Raw genomic sequence first — 16,630 nt, 5'->3', positions numbered from 1 at the left:
CACCCCACGCGCAAAGCAAACTTTCCGCCCATCCTTCTCCCAGCTTGGTCTTCCCCTCCAACGAGATGAGGAACCTAAGAACATAAGGAGAGCCTGGCTGCAGGATCAGGCCAAGGACTAATCTGGCCCATCCTCCTATTTTCACAGTGGACAACCAAATGCCCCTCCTCCCCCGTGGGAAACCTGTAGGTAGGAACCGGGAATAATAATAATAATAATAATAATAATAATAATAATACCCCACTCTGGGCAGCTTCCAGCACATATAAAAAGACAGGGGCACCAGAAATACCGTATTTTTCGCTCTATAGGATGCACTTTTTCCCCTCCAAAAATTAAGGGGAAATGTGTGTGCGTCCTATGGAGCGAGTGCAGGCTCCTTGGCTTCAGCGATAGCAACGTGAAGCCTCCGAAGCGCAGAGGGAGCGCTCCCACCGCACTCCAGAGGCTTCGCGTTGCTTTCGCTGAAGCTTGGGGATCGAGAGGGGTCGGTGCGCACCAACCCCTCTCGCTCTCCAGGCTTCAGGGATAGCCGCCTGAAGCCTTTGGAGCGCAGTGGGAACTCGTGCTGCGCTCCAAAGGCTTCGGGTTCCTTTCACTGAAGCCAGGAGAGCAAGACTCTCCTGGCTTCAGCAGAGAGGGAGAGCTGCGCAGCACCCCTTCAGCCAAGCGGGAGGAGAAATGGAAGGGGCTCCGTTTCTCCTGCCGCTTCGCTGAAGGGGCGCTGAGCAGAGAGGGGGGTAATTTTTTTTTCTTGTTCTCCCCCTCTAAAACAAGGTACGTCCTATGGTCGGGTGCGTCCTATAGAGCGAAAAATACGGTAAATGTTTCCATTTTCAAACGCACCTCAGAAGTCAAATGGCTTCTGTTGCGTGTTTTTCAATTTTCTCCATTGCATTTGCAGGCCACCCTTGGCGCCTCAGTTTTCGAACATTTCGGAAGTCGAACGGTCTTCTGGAACAGATTACGTTCGAAGGAGGTAAAAGGTAAAGGTACCCCTGCCCGTACGGGCCAGTCTTGCCAGACTCTAGGGTTGTGCGCTCATCTCACTCTATAGGCCGGGAGCCAGCGCTGTCCGGAGACACTTCCGGGTCACGTGGCCAGCGTGACATCGCTGCTCTGGCGAGCCAGAGCCGCACACGGAAACGCCGTTTACCTTCCCGCTAGTAAGCGGTCCGTATTTATCTACTTGCACCCGGGGGTGCTTTCGAACTGCTAGGTTGGCAGGCGCTGGGACCGAACAACGGGAGCGCACCCCGCCGCGGGGATTCGAACCACCGACCTTTCGATCGGCAAGCCCTAGGCGCTGAGGCTTTTTTACCCACAGTGCCACCCGCGTCCCTCGAAGGAGGTACCACTAATCAAACGTCAAACATTACAAAATTCCCAATACAGGAAAGAAAAGAGAGAAAACTCTCCTTTCCTGCAATTTCCAGCAAATGTGATTCAGAAGCACGGTTGCTTCAAACTGTGGAGTCTCTGCATAGTCATTGTGGCTACTAACTCCTGTGGCAGGGAGTTCCATAGTTTAACTATGTGCTGCATGGAGAAGTTTTTTTCTTTTATCTGTCCCGAATCTTCCAGCATTCAGCTTCATTGGATACCGACAGGCTCTAGTACAGTAGTACCTCGGGTTAAGTACTTAATTCATTCCAGAGGTCTGTTCTTAACCTGAAACTGTTCTTAACCTGAAGCACCACTTTAGCTAATGGGGCCTGCTGCTGCTGCCGTGCTGCCGGAGCACAATTTCTGTTCTCATCCTGAAGCAAAGTTCTTAAACTGAGGTACTATTTCTGGGTTAGCGGAGTCTGTAACCTGAAGCATATGTAACCCGAGGTACCACTGTATTATGAGAAACGGAGAAATTCTTTTCTGTATCCACTTTCTCCAAGCTAGGTCTAAATTTTATAAACTTCCATCAAGTCACCTAAGACTCACTTTCTCTCTAAGCTAAAAAGTCCCAAGTGCTGTAACCTTCCTCCATAGGGTTACCCTTGTCCAAACCTTTTCCAACACCACAATATCCTTTCTGAGATAAGACAACTGGAAATGTACACAGCATTGCAAATGAGTTTGTGCTTCAGGCCCTGGGGGCAGAATCTGGCCCTTCAGGCCTTTCTGTCTGGCCCCTGGGATAGAGGGGAAAGGCTCTCCCTCACCTTTGAGAATAATCAGATAAGCACTTTTAAAAGGGTACCTGGAGGAGGAGAATGAACTGGGGGAATCTTTGGATGGGTTTCACCATCAGGCCGTAAAGAGTCACTCGGTCGACGCTGCCCATCTGCCTCTTCTGCCAAGAGAAGAATCGTCCACTGTTAATGTGAGGACCTCTGCCTTCCAATTTGGTGGGTCTCCAGCCTCCCACCTTGGAGATAATGCTGGTCGGGCCCAGACAGTAAATTTCCACTCTCTGGACCCAACGCTGGCATGCAGGAGGCTTGGCAGAGCCTATCCTATTCACTGCCATAACCAACGCTTGCAACAGCATACCCATTTTACAGACTGGGAAAACCGAGGCCAGGAAAGAGCAGCTTGGCCCATGGCTCTCCTAGCCCAGAGCAGAGTCAGAACATGAACCTGGTCCTCGCTCATGTCACACCCACACCCAACATTTAGAGCACAGTGTTTCTGCCAAAGAATCCTGGGAACTCTAGTTCACCCCTCCCACAGCTACAATTCCCAGCTCTTGTAGCAAACTACTGACCTTGAGGAACTCTAGAAAGGCAGGCTTGGTGAGGCAGGCCTTCTTGATCAAGGACATGGCAGTGGTGAAATTGTTGACGTATTCGCTGTAGACATCCAGCACCATAGACTTGGAAAACTGGGGTGGAAGCGGGAAGAGAGAGAGAGAGAGTTTGCACACCTATTTCGTTCAGAGCAAAGCCATTGTGGCTAGTAGCTATCGACTGCCCTCTCCTCCATGAATAGGTCTGATTTTTTAAAGCCCTCTAAGTTGGGGGCCTTTGTCCATGGAGTTTTATTGGCAGGGATACTAGAGTGGCTTGCCAGTTCCTGCTCCAGGCAGATCACGTTTGGTCAAAACTCTCCACTATGACCTGTCCATCTTGGGTGGCCCTGCACGACATAGCTCATAGCTTCTCTGAGTTATTCAAGCCCCTTCACCATGGCAAGGCAGTGATCCATGAAGGGTTAGGAAGTGAGAGTTGGACCATAAAGAAGGCTGAAGAATTGATGCTTTCGAATTATGCTGCTGGAGGAGACTCTTGAGAGTCCCATGGACTGCAAGAAGATCAAACCTATCCATTCTGAAGGAAATCAGCCCTGAGTTCTCACTGGAAGGACAGATCCTGAAGCTGAGGCTCCAATACTTTGGCCACCTCATGAGAAGACTCCCTGATGTTGGGAAAGATTGAGGGCACAAGGAGAAGGGGACAACAGAGGATGAGATGGCTGGACAGTGTTCTCGAAGCTACCAGCATGAGTTTGACCAAACTGCGGGAGGCAGTGGAAAACAGGAGTGCCTGGCGTGCTCTGGTCCATGGGGTCACGAAGAGTTGGACATGACTAAACGACTAAACAACAACAACAAAGTTGGGGGCCATCATTGCCTCCTGGAACGTAGGCATTAAACTAAGTTAGTGCCCATTCCATTTGCCCCAACAATCGACGCTGAACTAGAAGGGTTGTTTTCTCCATTTCCATTTGCCTTGACCAAAGATGTTAACCTAGAAGGGCTGCTTTTCTCCATTTCAGATTCCATCCACATCCCTTACTGATTGTCCTTTGAAGCAGCTCAAAGCTTCTGGGGACATTCCACAAGGTGGAGGCTTGAAGGTTGAGGATGCTTGGGAAAGGTTGTGGAATGAAAGGATAAGATTTGCAGCCTGTAATGCTTGGAAAGAGAATATGATGAAAATGATGTATAGATGGTATATTACACCAGTGAAATTAGCTAAAATGTATAAGACAAATAATAAATGTTGGAAATGTAAAGAAAAAGAAGGAACATTTTATCATATGTGGTGGGAATGTAAAAAAGTAAAGAACTTCTGGGAATAATGAGATGAAAAAGATGTTGAAATACGCATTCTTAAAAAAACCAGAAGCATTTTTAATTGGTATTATAGGTCAGGAAATTAATAAGCAAGATGTTAAATTGTTTTTATATGCAACAACTGCAGCAAGAGTATTGTTAGCCCAGAAATGGAAACAAGAAGAAATTCCGACGAAAGAAGAATGGAAGACGAAATTAATGGACTATGCAGAATTGGACAAAATGACAGGAAGGATTCGAAACCTGCAGGACCAGAGATTTACAGAAGATTGGAAGAAGTATATGAATTATTTGAAGAGCAACTGAAATCAGCAAATTACGCTAGTAGGACTACAAGAAGTTTTGTAAGGAGAAATATACGCAGTGTTACAAAGTAGAAAAAGATAGAGATACTGGTTATGAGTTTGAAATGCAATAGGGAAGATAAGAAATGCATACTGAGAGATTAGATTGGAAAATTTTCAGACAGGATTGATGGAAGTCAGAAATTTGAATAAGATGTAAAAATATGTTTAATTACTGTTGAAAATGATATGTTAAAAAAACTAATAAAAAATTATATTTTAAAAAAATTAAAAAAAGAAAGGTGAGGATACTTGACCCCCCCTCCTCCTCCTTCTCCAGAAATGTGAAGCCCCTGCCCAGCTGAGTCCTGCAAACACTCACCGAGGCCACGAAGAGGTCGCCGATTTTCTCCGTGGTGTCCCACTCAGCCACGCGCGAAGACAAGGCGATCTGGAACATGGAGTGGCACTGCAGGATCTCTTTGACCCGGAAGAAAACCACCTGGCATTTCCGGAGGCTGAGAACTTTGGGCTCCATCTCCACAAGAGGGTTCCTGTAATCCTGTCAGCAGTGGAGACGGGAAGACACGGAGCCGTGAAAAGAAGGTTGCTCCCTGGCAGAGTATTTGCCTTGAATGCACAAGGTCTCTTTACAGTAACAATATGGAAGCTAAGGTAAAGGGACCCCTGACCATTAGGTCCAGTCGTGACCGACTCTGGGGTTGCAGCGCTCATCTCGCTTTATTGGCCGAGGGAGCCGGCATACAGCTTCTGGGTCATGTGGCCAGCATGACTAAGCCGCTTCTGGTGAACCAGAGCAGCGCACGGAAACGCCGTTTACCTTCCCGCCGGAGCGGTACCTATTTATCTACTTGCACTTTGACGTGCTTTCGAACTGCTAGGTTGGCAGGAGCAGGGACCGAGCAACGGGAGCTCACCCCGTTGCAGGGATTCGAACCGCCGACCTTCTGATCGGCAAGTCCTAGGCTCTGTGATTTAACCCACAGTGCCACCCACAAAGCTACTATGTCATTAAATCTCAAACGAAAGGCTTGGACAACAGCCCGGATTGGAATGATTAACAACTTGGGAGTTGATGTGTCATTAAACTTCAGACAACAGGCTTGGACAACAGCCCAGATTGGAAGATTGGAACGGAGTCAGGGAAAGCTGCGCTGGCAAATAGACAGTTGAAATATATATATACACAAATAAAGCTGTATTCAACGGACGAAAGAAAATATGATTTCTGACATGATTGAGAATCGTAGAGCCAGGGACAGAGAACTTTAAAGCATTTAAACTGGGATGTGGAAAATAGGAAAACAACGAGCAGAGGCAGGACTGAAGATTTGGAGATATGCTTCAGAGGTCCAGACTATGGGGAGCACCAAAAAATTAATAATTACAATTTGGATTATAATTTGGTCTTTTTTATTTTATTTGTTTGTTTTAATTGGATTATGATTGGATATGTTGATTGGCCATTTTTATTGGAAAATTAATAAAAATGATTTTTTAAAAAATGCACAAGTTCTCAATTTCCATCGCCCAGCAGCCTCTCCAGGAAAGGCTAGGAATATCTGCTGCCTGTTACCCCAGAGAACTGCTGTGAGTCAGTCATTCAGTTTTATTGCACATAGCCAAAGGCTGCTGCAATGTACACAGAATCATTTGACAATTAAAAGAAAATATACTGGATTGATACAAAAGACTTAAAACATTTATATTATCAAAACATTATGTACTCTAAACAGAGCTATAAAGGTACCCCAATATACAAATCAAGACATTAAACAATAAAATTCATAAGCTAAAATCATCATATGGCCACTAACATATCAAAAAACAATGTCAATTAATACAGTGTGCAATTTATACTCGGAGTTTGGTGACAAAGATATAGCCTGATGTAGATAGATAGGGTCAAATTCATCTCGTTTACAGTTGATGGCCACCTTGGCTATATAATTTGCTCTAATTTTCCTAGCAGCAGTTGCAAAGAGTGCTACCCGCCAGGTCACATACTTATCTGTGTCTGCAAGGAGATATAAAATCAGTCAGAGGGGCTCTGGCCAGGGGACCTTGTTGTTATAGGTACTAAAAATCTTTCTCTTGCATCATTATATAAGGGACAGTGCAAGATATAATGCATAAGGTCCTCTACTTCGGAACATCCCCTAATGCAAACACGTTCGTTTTTTGGTATGCCTCTGTGTCTCCCATCTCTATAAGCAGAGTTTATTGTATTTAATCGTAACTCTGTAAAAGCTTTCCGAAGTTGTGCAAAAGTCAATTCATTAAAATAAGATGTATGCTCATTGGCCTCTCTAAGTTTAAAATACAATGGGGCGCATGTAGATGCGTACATAGAATTCAGATCGTTTTTAGTTGCCCAGAAGCTTGAGGACCAGAATCTCTCTTTGCTTTTAGTGAAATGGGAAGAGCTCAGAGGACGACTTTTGCTTGTTTCGGGAAGGGAAAGCGATTTCCTGGGGTGTTTTGTTGTTTTTTAAGCTGATCTCCCAAGAAATGTGTGACTTTCCTGGTTTCCTTGACAGGGCTATAGCTAAGTGGGCAGAACAGCTGCTTGGCTTGCAGAAGGCCCTGGGTTCTATCCCCAATGGCATCTTCAGGTAGGGCTAGGAAAGACGCCTTGTCTGAAACCTTGAAGAGCTGCTGCCAGTCAGTGTAGACAATACTAAACTAGGTGGACTGACGGTCTGACTTAATATAAGGTGACATTGTTTAAATCAGCCCTCTATTCAGAATCATGAGAAATAGAAGCTTGCTTTACCTTAATCATGAAAGGGCCAAAGCTCAGTGGTAAAGCCCTTGCCTTGCACTCAGGATGTCCCTGGCCCAGTCCCTGGCAGCATCTCCCACTGGGGTCGGGGATTGTCCCCTGCCTGAAACCTTGGAGAGCTGCTGCCAGTCCATGTAGACAACACTGGGCTGGGTGGGCTTGATGGCCTGACTTAGTATATGGCAGCTTTTGCTAAGTTTGTGTTCATGTTTGGTGAGAGGATGGGGGAAGCTGCTCGCTCAGGGGTGGGTGGGTGAGAGCAGGCGGGGACAAAAGGTTGATAAAATAATAATTTTATTATTTATTTGCCACCCATCTGAGTGGCACTCTGGGCAGCTCCCAACCAAGAATTGAAAACACAGTAAAACACCAAAAATTTCCCTGAACAGGGCTGCCTTCAGATGCCTTCTAAAAGTCAAATAGATGTTTGACATCTCATGGGAGGGCATTCCACAGGGCAGGTGCCACCTCCGAGAAGGCCCTGTGCCTGGTTCCCCGCTCACGAAGCAGAAAGCTCTCTCACCTGCAAGATCCTCCGCAAGGAGTCGACGTAGCTTCTCTCGCTCTGGACGATGGAGCCCAGAATGTGGCGGCGCACAACCTGTGAAGAGGGGGTCGGATTAGGTGCGGGTGACTCAAGAGAGCATCATGGAAGAGAGAGGAAGAACTGCTGGCTGGGGCAGCATGCAGGGACCAAATAGGTCTATTGGACTGATCAGCACTAAAAAAGGTAATGCTTAAATCAAGACAAAGGTGACTACAGGCTTACAGCGCTCATCTCTCTTTCAGGTCGAGGGAGCCGGCGTTTGCCCACAGACAGCTTTCCAGGTCATGTGGCCAGCAGGACTAAACCGCTTCTGGCGGAAACCAGAGCGCATGGAAACTCCGTTTACCTTCCTACCACAGACGTACCGATTTGTCTACTGGCCTGCTACAGTTGGAGTTCCTCTAAAACCTAAGTGACTTGCCTTTCTATCCAAAACCAACACAATTACGTAATTAATTCAGGGTGCTTCGGTAGGAAAGCTGTTATCGTGGCTTCCTCCAACGACTCCTGGGAACAGAAATTTGTTCAGGGGGCTGGGCATCGCTAAGGGAGACCCCTGCTCATGGAGCTACAATTCCCAGAGTTCCACGGGAAGAGGGATTGGTTGTAAGAGAACTCTGGGCATGTGCAGAGTGCCTTATTTTTCTTCAACTCAGGACTCAAGCATGTGTTGCAGAATATGCCAGACTGGTAGGAGCACAGTTCTCTTATTATTTTCCTTTAGAACAGAAGAGTCCTGCTGGATTAGGGCCATGGCCTACCAAGGACTAATCTATAAAAGGTAAAGGACCCCCTGATGGTTAAGTCCAGTTAAAGGCAACTATGGGGTTGCGGCGCTCATCTCGCTTTCAGTCCGAGGGAGCTGGTGTTTGTCCACAGACAGCTTCCCAGGTCCTATGGCCAGCATGACTCAACTGCTTCTGGCGCAACGGGACACCGTGACGGAAGCCAGAGCGCACAGAAATGCCGTTTACCTTCCTGCCACAGAAGTACCTATTTATCTACTTGCACTGGTGTGCTTTTGAACTGCTAGGTTGGCAGGAGCTGGGACAGAGCAACGGGAGCTCACCCCGTCATGGGGATTCGAACCGCCGACCTTCCGATTGGCAAGCCCAAGAGGCTCAGTGATTTAGACCACAGTGCCACTCGCAGCAGGGGGGGCGGAGGGAGACTCAGGCCCACGGGCCAATTGCGAACCCCGGGGCTCTCTTTTCTGACCCGCGGGACCCTATCCCAGACCACGCCTCTCACCAGCCCTGTTTCCCACCTTCCTTGAATGCTTTTTCCCTGGCTGCAAAAGGTGCCCTTTAACTCTGATCATGCCTCTAGATTGTAAAAGAAGCCTTTTTTTACAAAGGCGAAATGTGCAGGCATTGCTCCACCCATTTCCCCCTCTGGCCCTGCCCACCAGCCGCATGCGGCCCTCGGGTGGCTTCCCAGAAGCAAATGTAGCCCTTGGGCAGATGCTCTAGCACTGAGCTACATTTCAGGGTCTCTGCAAAAGCCAGAGTTCCCCCCAAAGCAGCCAAGGTGGGTGCTGCTTCCCCTCCCTCGAGGTGCTCCATCGCTTAAGAATGAGCCACGTTCCCAAGCACTCACCTGCTGAGGGCTTAACCCTTCGGGCATCGGGCCCAACTCGGGAAACAGGTGCTTCAAATCATTCACCGGGACCTCCAGGAATCCCATTTCCTCCTCTTCGGAATCGCCTGGATGGGACGCATGCAGACACAAGATTCACACAAGGTCATCTCCAGGGCTACTGGCCCTTGCAGGGAGAAACACAACACAATGCGCTGGAAGAATGTTATTGTGGGCAGCCAGGAACAACAAAGCAACAGGGAATATGGAACGGGCATATTCAGACCACCAGCCAAAACGTGGAATTAGGAAGATGAATTTTGCTTCCCCTAGAGGATTCAACACACACTTTCAGGATTGCCAGTCCAGCAACACACCCTTAAAGATTCAGCTGCCGACATCAAAGCATTGCTTTTAAGGTTTCTAGTCCTCATGGAAGCCTCATGCTCTTTAAAGGGGCTCAGGAAAGAGCCTGCGAGTTGTATCCCACTAAATCCTTCCAGGGTGGCCCCACTGAAACGAAGGGACCCAGATTAGCCATGTCTGTTAATTGGGTTTAATATGACCCCCCCTGTGCCCTTTTCTTTAAAAGTTCCTATTCCTTGTTCAACTCTCCTCTCAGAGCCTGCTAGGGACCTCTTGAAAACAACCCTCTATATTTGACACAGAATTCTGCATCCTGGAGCTTTCGCAACCATGTACCCAAAGCAGCTCAAAAGTCCAGAGAAGTAATGCCCCCAAACGAATCATCTCAGCACAACCGTACAAGTTCCAAGCTTCCAAGATGCTTTGTAGACGGAGCCAAAATGATAGCGTCATCCCTTTATTTCCGACGATAGCCACTCCCATCATCGCATCATCACAGGGCGCCTCGCAGCAGGAGGCAGGCGTTTCTGTCCTCCACGATATCATCACAGCCCATTCCAGCCGCATCTTCCAGAACCCAAATCTCTACATTTTGCCTCCCTCTGTTGCATTTACCTTCCTACCAACTCAGGGGGCCAATGGAGCTTTTGCCCAGATCTCAACCCCACAAGGGAAGCTTCAGACCCTCCAAGTGTCCCTATTTTCCAGGGGCAGTCCTGGGTTTACAGAAGCCGTCCCAGTTTCTGATTTAATCCCAGAATGTCCTGCTTTTCCTTAAAGGTAAAGGTAAAGGGACCCCTGACTGGTCATGTGGCCAGCATGATTATGCCGCTTCTGGCGAACCAGAGCAGCGCACGGAAACGCCGTTTACCTTCCCGCTGGAGTGGTACCTATTTATCTACTTGCACTATGATGTGCTTTCGAACTACTAGGTTGGCAGGAGCTGGGACTGAGCAACGGGAGTTCACCCCGTCATGGGGATTCAAACCAACAACCTTCTGATCGGCAAGCCCTAGGATCAGTGGTTTAGACCACAGCGCCACCCGCATCCCTTTGCTTTTCCTTAGGTTGTCCCTATTTCCACCGGAGAAATTTTGCAGGCTATGGAATTATATGACCCCCTGAGCCAAGGAGATAAGTAACTATGCAACCTTTAGAAGACATCTGAAGGCAGCCCTGGATAGGGAAGTTTTTAAATGTTTTATTATATATGTTGGAAGCCACCCAGAGCAGCTGGGGCAACCCAGTAAAATGAGCAGGGTACAAATAATAAAATTATTGTTATTATTATGGAACAGGACGTCCCTATTCTCATTGGAGAAATGTTGGCAGGTGTGAAGGTGGCTCCAGCCTGCTCTGGGGTCAAGGGTCAGCCTGCCAGGCTGAACATGCGCAGATAGCATTTCCCTTCACTGCTTGGGAAGTCGCAACTCCCCAGTTCCCCCAACCATGGGAATGGGAAATCAGAATGCCCTCAGAAGGATACAGCAAATGGCAAGGGAGAAAAGGTTTGAGTATACAAGCAACTGGCTTTAACCACCTCCCCTTTTTAGAACCATAGAATTCTAGAGTTGGAAGGGACTCCCCAAGATTAATCTAGTCCATGAGTAGGCAACCTAAGGCCCGGGGGACCGGATCCGGCCCAATCGCCTTCTAAATCTGGCCCGCAGACGGTCCGGGAATCAGCGTGTTTTGACATGAGTAGAATGTGTCCTTTTATTTAAAATGCATCTCTGGGTTATTTGTGGGGCAAAGGAATTCCTTCATTTTTCCTCCCAAAATATAGTCCGGCCCCCCGCAAGGTCTGAGGGAGAGTGGACTGGCCCCTGCTGGAAAAGTTTGCTGACCCCTGATTCCACTCCAACCCCCTGCAATGCAGGAATCTCAGCTAAAGCATCCATGACATAAGAAGATGAGAAAACCACCTTCCCGTCCCAGACCCCGACAGCCAGCAAAACCTGCCTGCTGAGTCATCTCTGAGCGGCACATGACAAAACCCAGATTTATTTTTATTTTCTTCAGGGGTGCCAGAGAGGGGTAAACCTCAGGAGGACCTCTGAGCTTGGCTCTTTGCTGAAGGAGGAAGCCTGAGTCAAACATAAATAAATGCAAGGGGCCTTACCTGAAAGAGACGAAGAGGAGGAGGAGGAGGAAGAGGAACGGATGATGATGAAGTCCCGGTTGGACCGGTGCCGTTTACGCCACATCTCACCCTTCAGAGGTGCCGCTCACCCGACCCTCCACCCCGTCCCACCAAACCCTCTAGCCAGCCTCGACTGACTGTCCCCAAACTTCCTCTTTCTCCGAGCTCAGGGCAATCTCTAGTTCCCACTCGCGTGCGGGGAGATCTTGGCAAAGGGGTCTCCGGCAGCGGAAAGGTTGCATCGCAGCCAGCTGCAAGGAGGAGCTGGCAAATGAGAAGGGGCGGAGGGCAAAAGAAGGAAGAGCAGCGGAGGGTGTTAGCTGCCCAGGGAGGGGTGGGGATCGGAGGGCACCAGAAATAGACCAGCAAAGGGTGACCTTTTCCTTCCCTAATTTTGGAACAGCTGCTCTGCTGGGACAGCAGCCATGCGGGGAGGAAGGGTTCGGGACGGAAACAGCCAGAGGGGCAGGCAGGGAAAGTGCTGGGCTGGAGGGGGGCATGAATGGAGAACCTCGCAACCCCCACCAGCAGAGGAAAATATTTTGGAGAGGGACAAACCAGCAGACCCACCCAATGCATTGAAGGTAGCAAAAATCGCATCGGCGGCTAAATTACCTTCTGCCAAAGACATGGTAAGTTTGCAAAATTGAGGTTCCCTACGAGGACCCCAGGCGTTTGGACCAGATGACCCCTAAGGTCCCCCCCCCCTTTCCAATTGTCCAGCTCTATGCTTCAGGGGACGCGGGTGGCGCTGTCAGTTAAACCACAGAGCCTAGGACTGGCCGATCAGAAGATCGGTGGTTCAAATCCCTGCGACTGGGTGAGCTCCCGTTGCTCGGTCCCTGCTCCTGCCAACCTAGCAGTTCGAAAGCATGTCAAAGTGCAAGTAGATAAATAGGTACCACTCCAGCAGGAAGGTAAACACCGTTTCCGTGCACTGTTCTGGTTCGCCAGAAGTGGCTTAGTCCTGCTGGCCACATGACCCGGAAGCTGTATGCCGGCTCCCTCGGCCAATAAAGCGAGATGAGTGCCGCAACCCCAGAGTTAGTCACGCCTGGACCTAATGGTCAGGGGTCCCTTTACCTTTACGCTTCTGTTATTTTCTGCCCTCCAGATGCAATGGGGTATTAAATGCAACTGCCCCACCTGTCTTCTACAACTAAAAACAATAAAAATAATGGAAGGTGCATAGGTGAAGGAGGAGCCTGCAAGCTCTTAAAATTAACCCCCAGAAATCATTTCCTAATGGAGCATGTGACAGAAGTCGAAGAGAAGAAGGGGTGTAACTCAGGGTTGGAGCACTTGCTTGGCATGCAGAAGGACCCAGGTTCAATCCCTGGCGGCATCTCCAGGTAGGCCTGGGACATGGGGGGAGCCTGCCTCAAACCCTGGAGAGCTGCTGCCAGCCAGTGCTGACCACTGTTCTGACAGCTTCCTCTCTTTCTGTTGAAACGAGGCCTTTAATCCAAACCAGGCTGACCCCTGACTCCAGAGCAGGCTGGAGCAACCTTCATAAAAGGTAAAGGGACCCCTGACCATTAGGTCCAGTCGTGGCTGACTCTGGGGTTGCAGCGCTCATCTCGCTTTATTGGCTGAGAGAGCTGGCGTACAGCTTGTGGTTCATGTGGCCAGCAGGACTGAGCCGCTTCTGGCAAACCAGAGCAGCGCACGGAAACGCCGTTTACCTTCCCGCTGGAGTGGCACCTATTTATCTACTTGCACTTTGACGTGCTTTCGAACTGCTAGGTTGGTAGGAGCAGGGACCAAGCAACGGAAACTCACCCCGTCGCGGGGATTCGAACCGCCGACCTTCTGATCAGTAAGTCCTAGGCTCTGTGGTTTAACCCACAGCACCACCTGCGTCCCTTGGAGCAACCTTCATACCTGCCAACATTTCTCCGATGAGAATAGGGACATCCTATTCAATAATAATAATAATTCTATTTGTACCCCACCCATCTGACTGGGTTGCCTGAGCCACTCTGGGCAGCTTCCAACATACAGTGGTACCTTGGTTCTCAAACTTAATCCGTTCTTGGGGTCCATTTGACTCTCAAAACCATTTGAAAACCAAGGCACAGCTTCTGATTGGCTGCAGGAGCTTCCTGCGGAAGCAGAAGGTGTGTCGGACATTCAACTTCCAAAAAACGTTTGCAAACCGGAACACTTACTTCTGGGTTTGCAGCATTTGGGAGCCAATTTGTTCGGTAACTAAGCAGTTTGAGAACCAAGGTACCACTGTGTATAAAAACATAATAAAACATTAAACGTTTTTTTAAAACTTCCGTATACAGGGCTAACCCCTTCATATGTCTTCTAAAAGGTTGTATCTCCTTGGCTCAGGGGTCGGACAACTCCATACCCATTTCTATGATGAAAATAGGGATGTGCTAAGGGAAAGCGGGACATTCCAGGATCAAATCCGAAACTGGGACGGCTTCTGCAAATCTGGGACTGCCTCTGGATAATAGGAACACTTGGAGGGTCCAGAAACAGCAAAGGAAAAAAGGCAGGCAAGTCCTTGCCCCGAAGATCTGACATTCCAAAATCCGAAGGCTGTCACAGCAGTGAACTACGGAAAGCAAGGGTTGGCACATCAACGAAGACCATGAGCTCTAGCCACAGGTGTGCCTCTATGCAGCGGCTGGCACAAGCAACTACGAGGTCCCCCCCCCCCTTCAACTAGAAGGCACAACCAGATCTGTGCACAGTAAGCAAGGGTTCAAGCTCACTCGCCACTGCCTGGTACATGAGATGGAGAGGTGCTGGGGCCCTCAGTGTCGCTGGGAAGCCACGCTCCCCAACAACACAGAATTGCAGCATCGGAAGGGACCCCCAAAAGGTCCGCATCTGTAAGACCTCGATTATTCTGTGTGGCAGCATCTACACTTCGGAACTCCCTGCCTATTGAGATCAAGCAGAAGGCTTCCCTGCAGCACACTTTTAGGTGCCTGCCAAAAGCATTCTTGTTCAGTCAGGCCCGTGCATATATATGCTTAGAAAGTTGAGGTGATCATTAAATCTGCTTTGGTATTTTAAATTTTTGCAAGTTTTAAAGTTCCATGGAGAAGGCTTAGCAACACAACTACACAATTAAAGTTTTAAAGTTAAAAGCAATGACTGAAATGCAATAAATGCCTTCTGCGCCCTAAAACATTTCCATTCTGCCAGGGCTATCGCAGGTGATTAAGAATACAGCACATCCTCCCAAAATGGTTTCAAAGATCCTGGTTTTTAACTTTTTTTATATATATGCTCTCTAAAGCAGGGCTTCATGTTCTTATTTACTGTAAACCTCTTTGTTTGGGGTTTTTTTAAAATGATAATAATAATAATAATAAAATTTTATTTAAATCCCGCCCTCCCCAGCCGAAGCCAGGCTCAGAGCGGCTACCAACAGTAAAATAATACAGCATTCTAAAATCATTTCATTATAAAATCAGTTCAAATCAAATTAATGGCAACCATTGGGCTAGAGTTCTGTGAGGATTGCCAAAGGAGGGAGTCAGGCTGTGCCCTGGCCAAAGGCCTGGTGGAACAGCTCCGTCTTGCAGGCCCTGCGGAAAGATGTCAAGTCCCGCAGGGTCCTAGTCTCTTGTGACAGAGTGTTCCACCAGATCGGAGCCACAGCCGAGAAAGCCCTGGCTCTAGTTGAGGCCAGCCTAACCTCCCTGTGGCCCGGGACCTCCAAGATGTTTTTGTTTGAAGACCGTAAGTTCCTCTGTGGGACATACCAGGAGAGGCGGTCCCATAGGTACGAGGGTCCTAGGCCGTATAGGGCTTTAAAGGTTAAAACCAGCACATTAAATCTGATCCTGTACTCCACCGGGAGCCAGTGCAGCTGGTATAGTACCAGGTGAATGTGATCCCGCAGCAAGGACCCCGTAAGAAGCCTCGCTGCGGCATTCTGCACCCGCTGGAGTTTCTGGGTCAGTCTCAAGGGCAGCCCCATGTAGAGCGAGTTACAATAATCCAGTCTGGAGGTGACCGTCGCGTGGATCACAGTGGCTAGGTCAGGGCGAGAGAGATAAGGGGCCAACTGCTTAGCTTGGCGGAGATGAAAAAATGCCGCCTTTGTTATAGCTGCAATCTGTGCCTCCATGGAAAGGGAGGTGTCGAAGATAGTAGTATGGAAATATTTTTTATAAACAAAATAAATACAGAGGGTCTCTGAGGGACGCGGGTGGCACTGTGGGTAAAAGCCTCAGCGTCTAGGGCTTGCCGATCGAAAGGTCGGCGGTTCGGATCCCCGTGGCGGGGTGCGCTCCCGCTGCTCGGTCCCAGCGCCTGCCAACCTAGCTGTTCGAAAGCACCCCCGGGTGCAAGTAGATAAATAGGGACCGCTTACCAGCGGGAAGGTAAACGGCGTTCCCTGTGCTGCGCTGGCTCGCCAGATGCAGCTTGTCACGCTGGCCACGTGACCCGGAAGTGTCTCCGGACAGCGCTGGCCCCCGGCCTCTTGAGTGAGATGGGCGCACAACCCTAGAGTCTGTCAAGACTGGCCCGTACGGGCAGGGGTACCTTTACCTTTACCTTTACCTGAGGACACACAGAGTGCATTTGCTCTAGGCCACTAGTTGCAATGTGTTCTGGCTGCGGGAGGTCGAAGCGGTCCTCTGTGTTTGTGTACGTGGTGGGGAGCAGGGCTTCCAGATTCCCCCCCCCATAGCAACACCGCCCTGCTTTTGGCAGCCTCTGCAAAAACAACAGCACTCTCGAGCATGTGCAAAGCGTGCGGGTTCCGGGGGGGGGCAACCCCCAGCAAGGCCCTCTTCACTAGCAGAGGCAAGCTAAGACACAGAAGCTCACACACTACAAACTCCACTGCAAATCATGCTACCTCGTCTCGAATGGAGACAGGATCCGGGAGGGCAAGAGGCCCCCAGATCCG

The 16,630-nt window shown here is 49.1% G+C and overlaps 1 protein-coding gene and 1 long non-coding RNA gene across 13 annotated transcripts in view; both read right to left on the bottom strand.

The window, feature by feature from the left end:
- Window positions 1-16,630, bottom strand: part of ARHGEF10L (Rho guanine nucleotide exchange factor 10 like) — a 147,868-nt gene that overhangs the window by 84,193 nt on the left and 47,045 nt on the right. For 10 of the 12 annotated variants that reach the window (XM_077931078.1, XM_077931080.1, XM_077931081.1 and 7 more), the window contains 5 exons: window positions 9,252-9,358; window positions 7,629-7,706; window positions 4,682-4,861; window positions 2,705-2,821; window positions 2,198-2,290 (listed from right to left, as the gene is read on the bottom strand). In XM_077931078.1, coding sequence (XP_077787204.1) covers window positions 2,198-2,290; window positions 2,705-2,821; window positions 4,682-4,861; window positions 7,629-7,706; window positions 9,252-9,358 — 575 coding nt within the window. Of the gene's footprint in view, window positions 1-2,197; window positions 2,291-2,704; window positions 2,822-4,681; window positions 4,862-7,628; window positions 7,707-9,251; window positions 9,359-11,718; window positions 12,434-16,630 lie in introns of those variants that run through there. The other 2 variants (XM_077931087.1, XM_077931088.1) reach the window with 2 other exon arrangements.
- LOC144328355 (uncharacterized) lies at window positions 13,996-16,627 on the bottom strand. Its single transcript, XR_013393539.1, has 2 exons — window positions 16,279-16,627; window positions 13,996-15,909 (listed from the first exon to the last, which is right to left on the bottom strand). It is a non-coding gene; the product is annotated as an uncharacterized LOC144328355 (long non-coding RNA).

This window comes from Podarcis muralis, chromosome 7, assembly GCF_964188315.1.
Source record: "Podarcis muralis chromosome 7, rPodMur119.hap1.1, whole genome shotgun sequence".
NCBI lineage: Eukaryota > Metazoa > Chordata > Lepidosauria > Squamata > Lacertidae > Podarcis > Podarcis muralis.
Note: the sequence above shows the minus strand (reverse complement) of the source record. Positions and strands in the feature narration are given on the sequence as shown.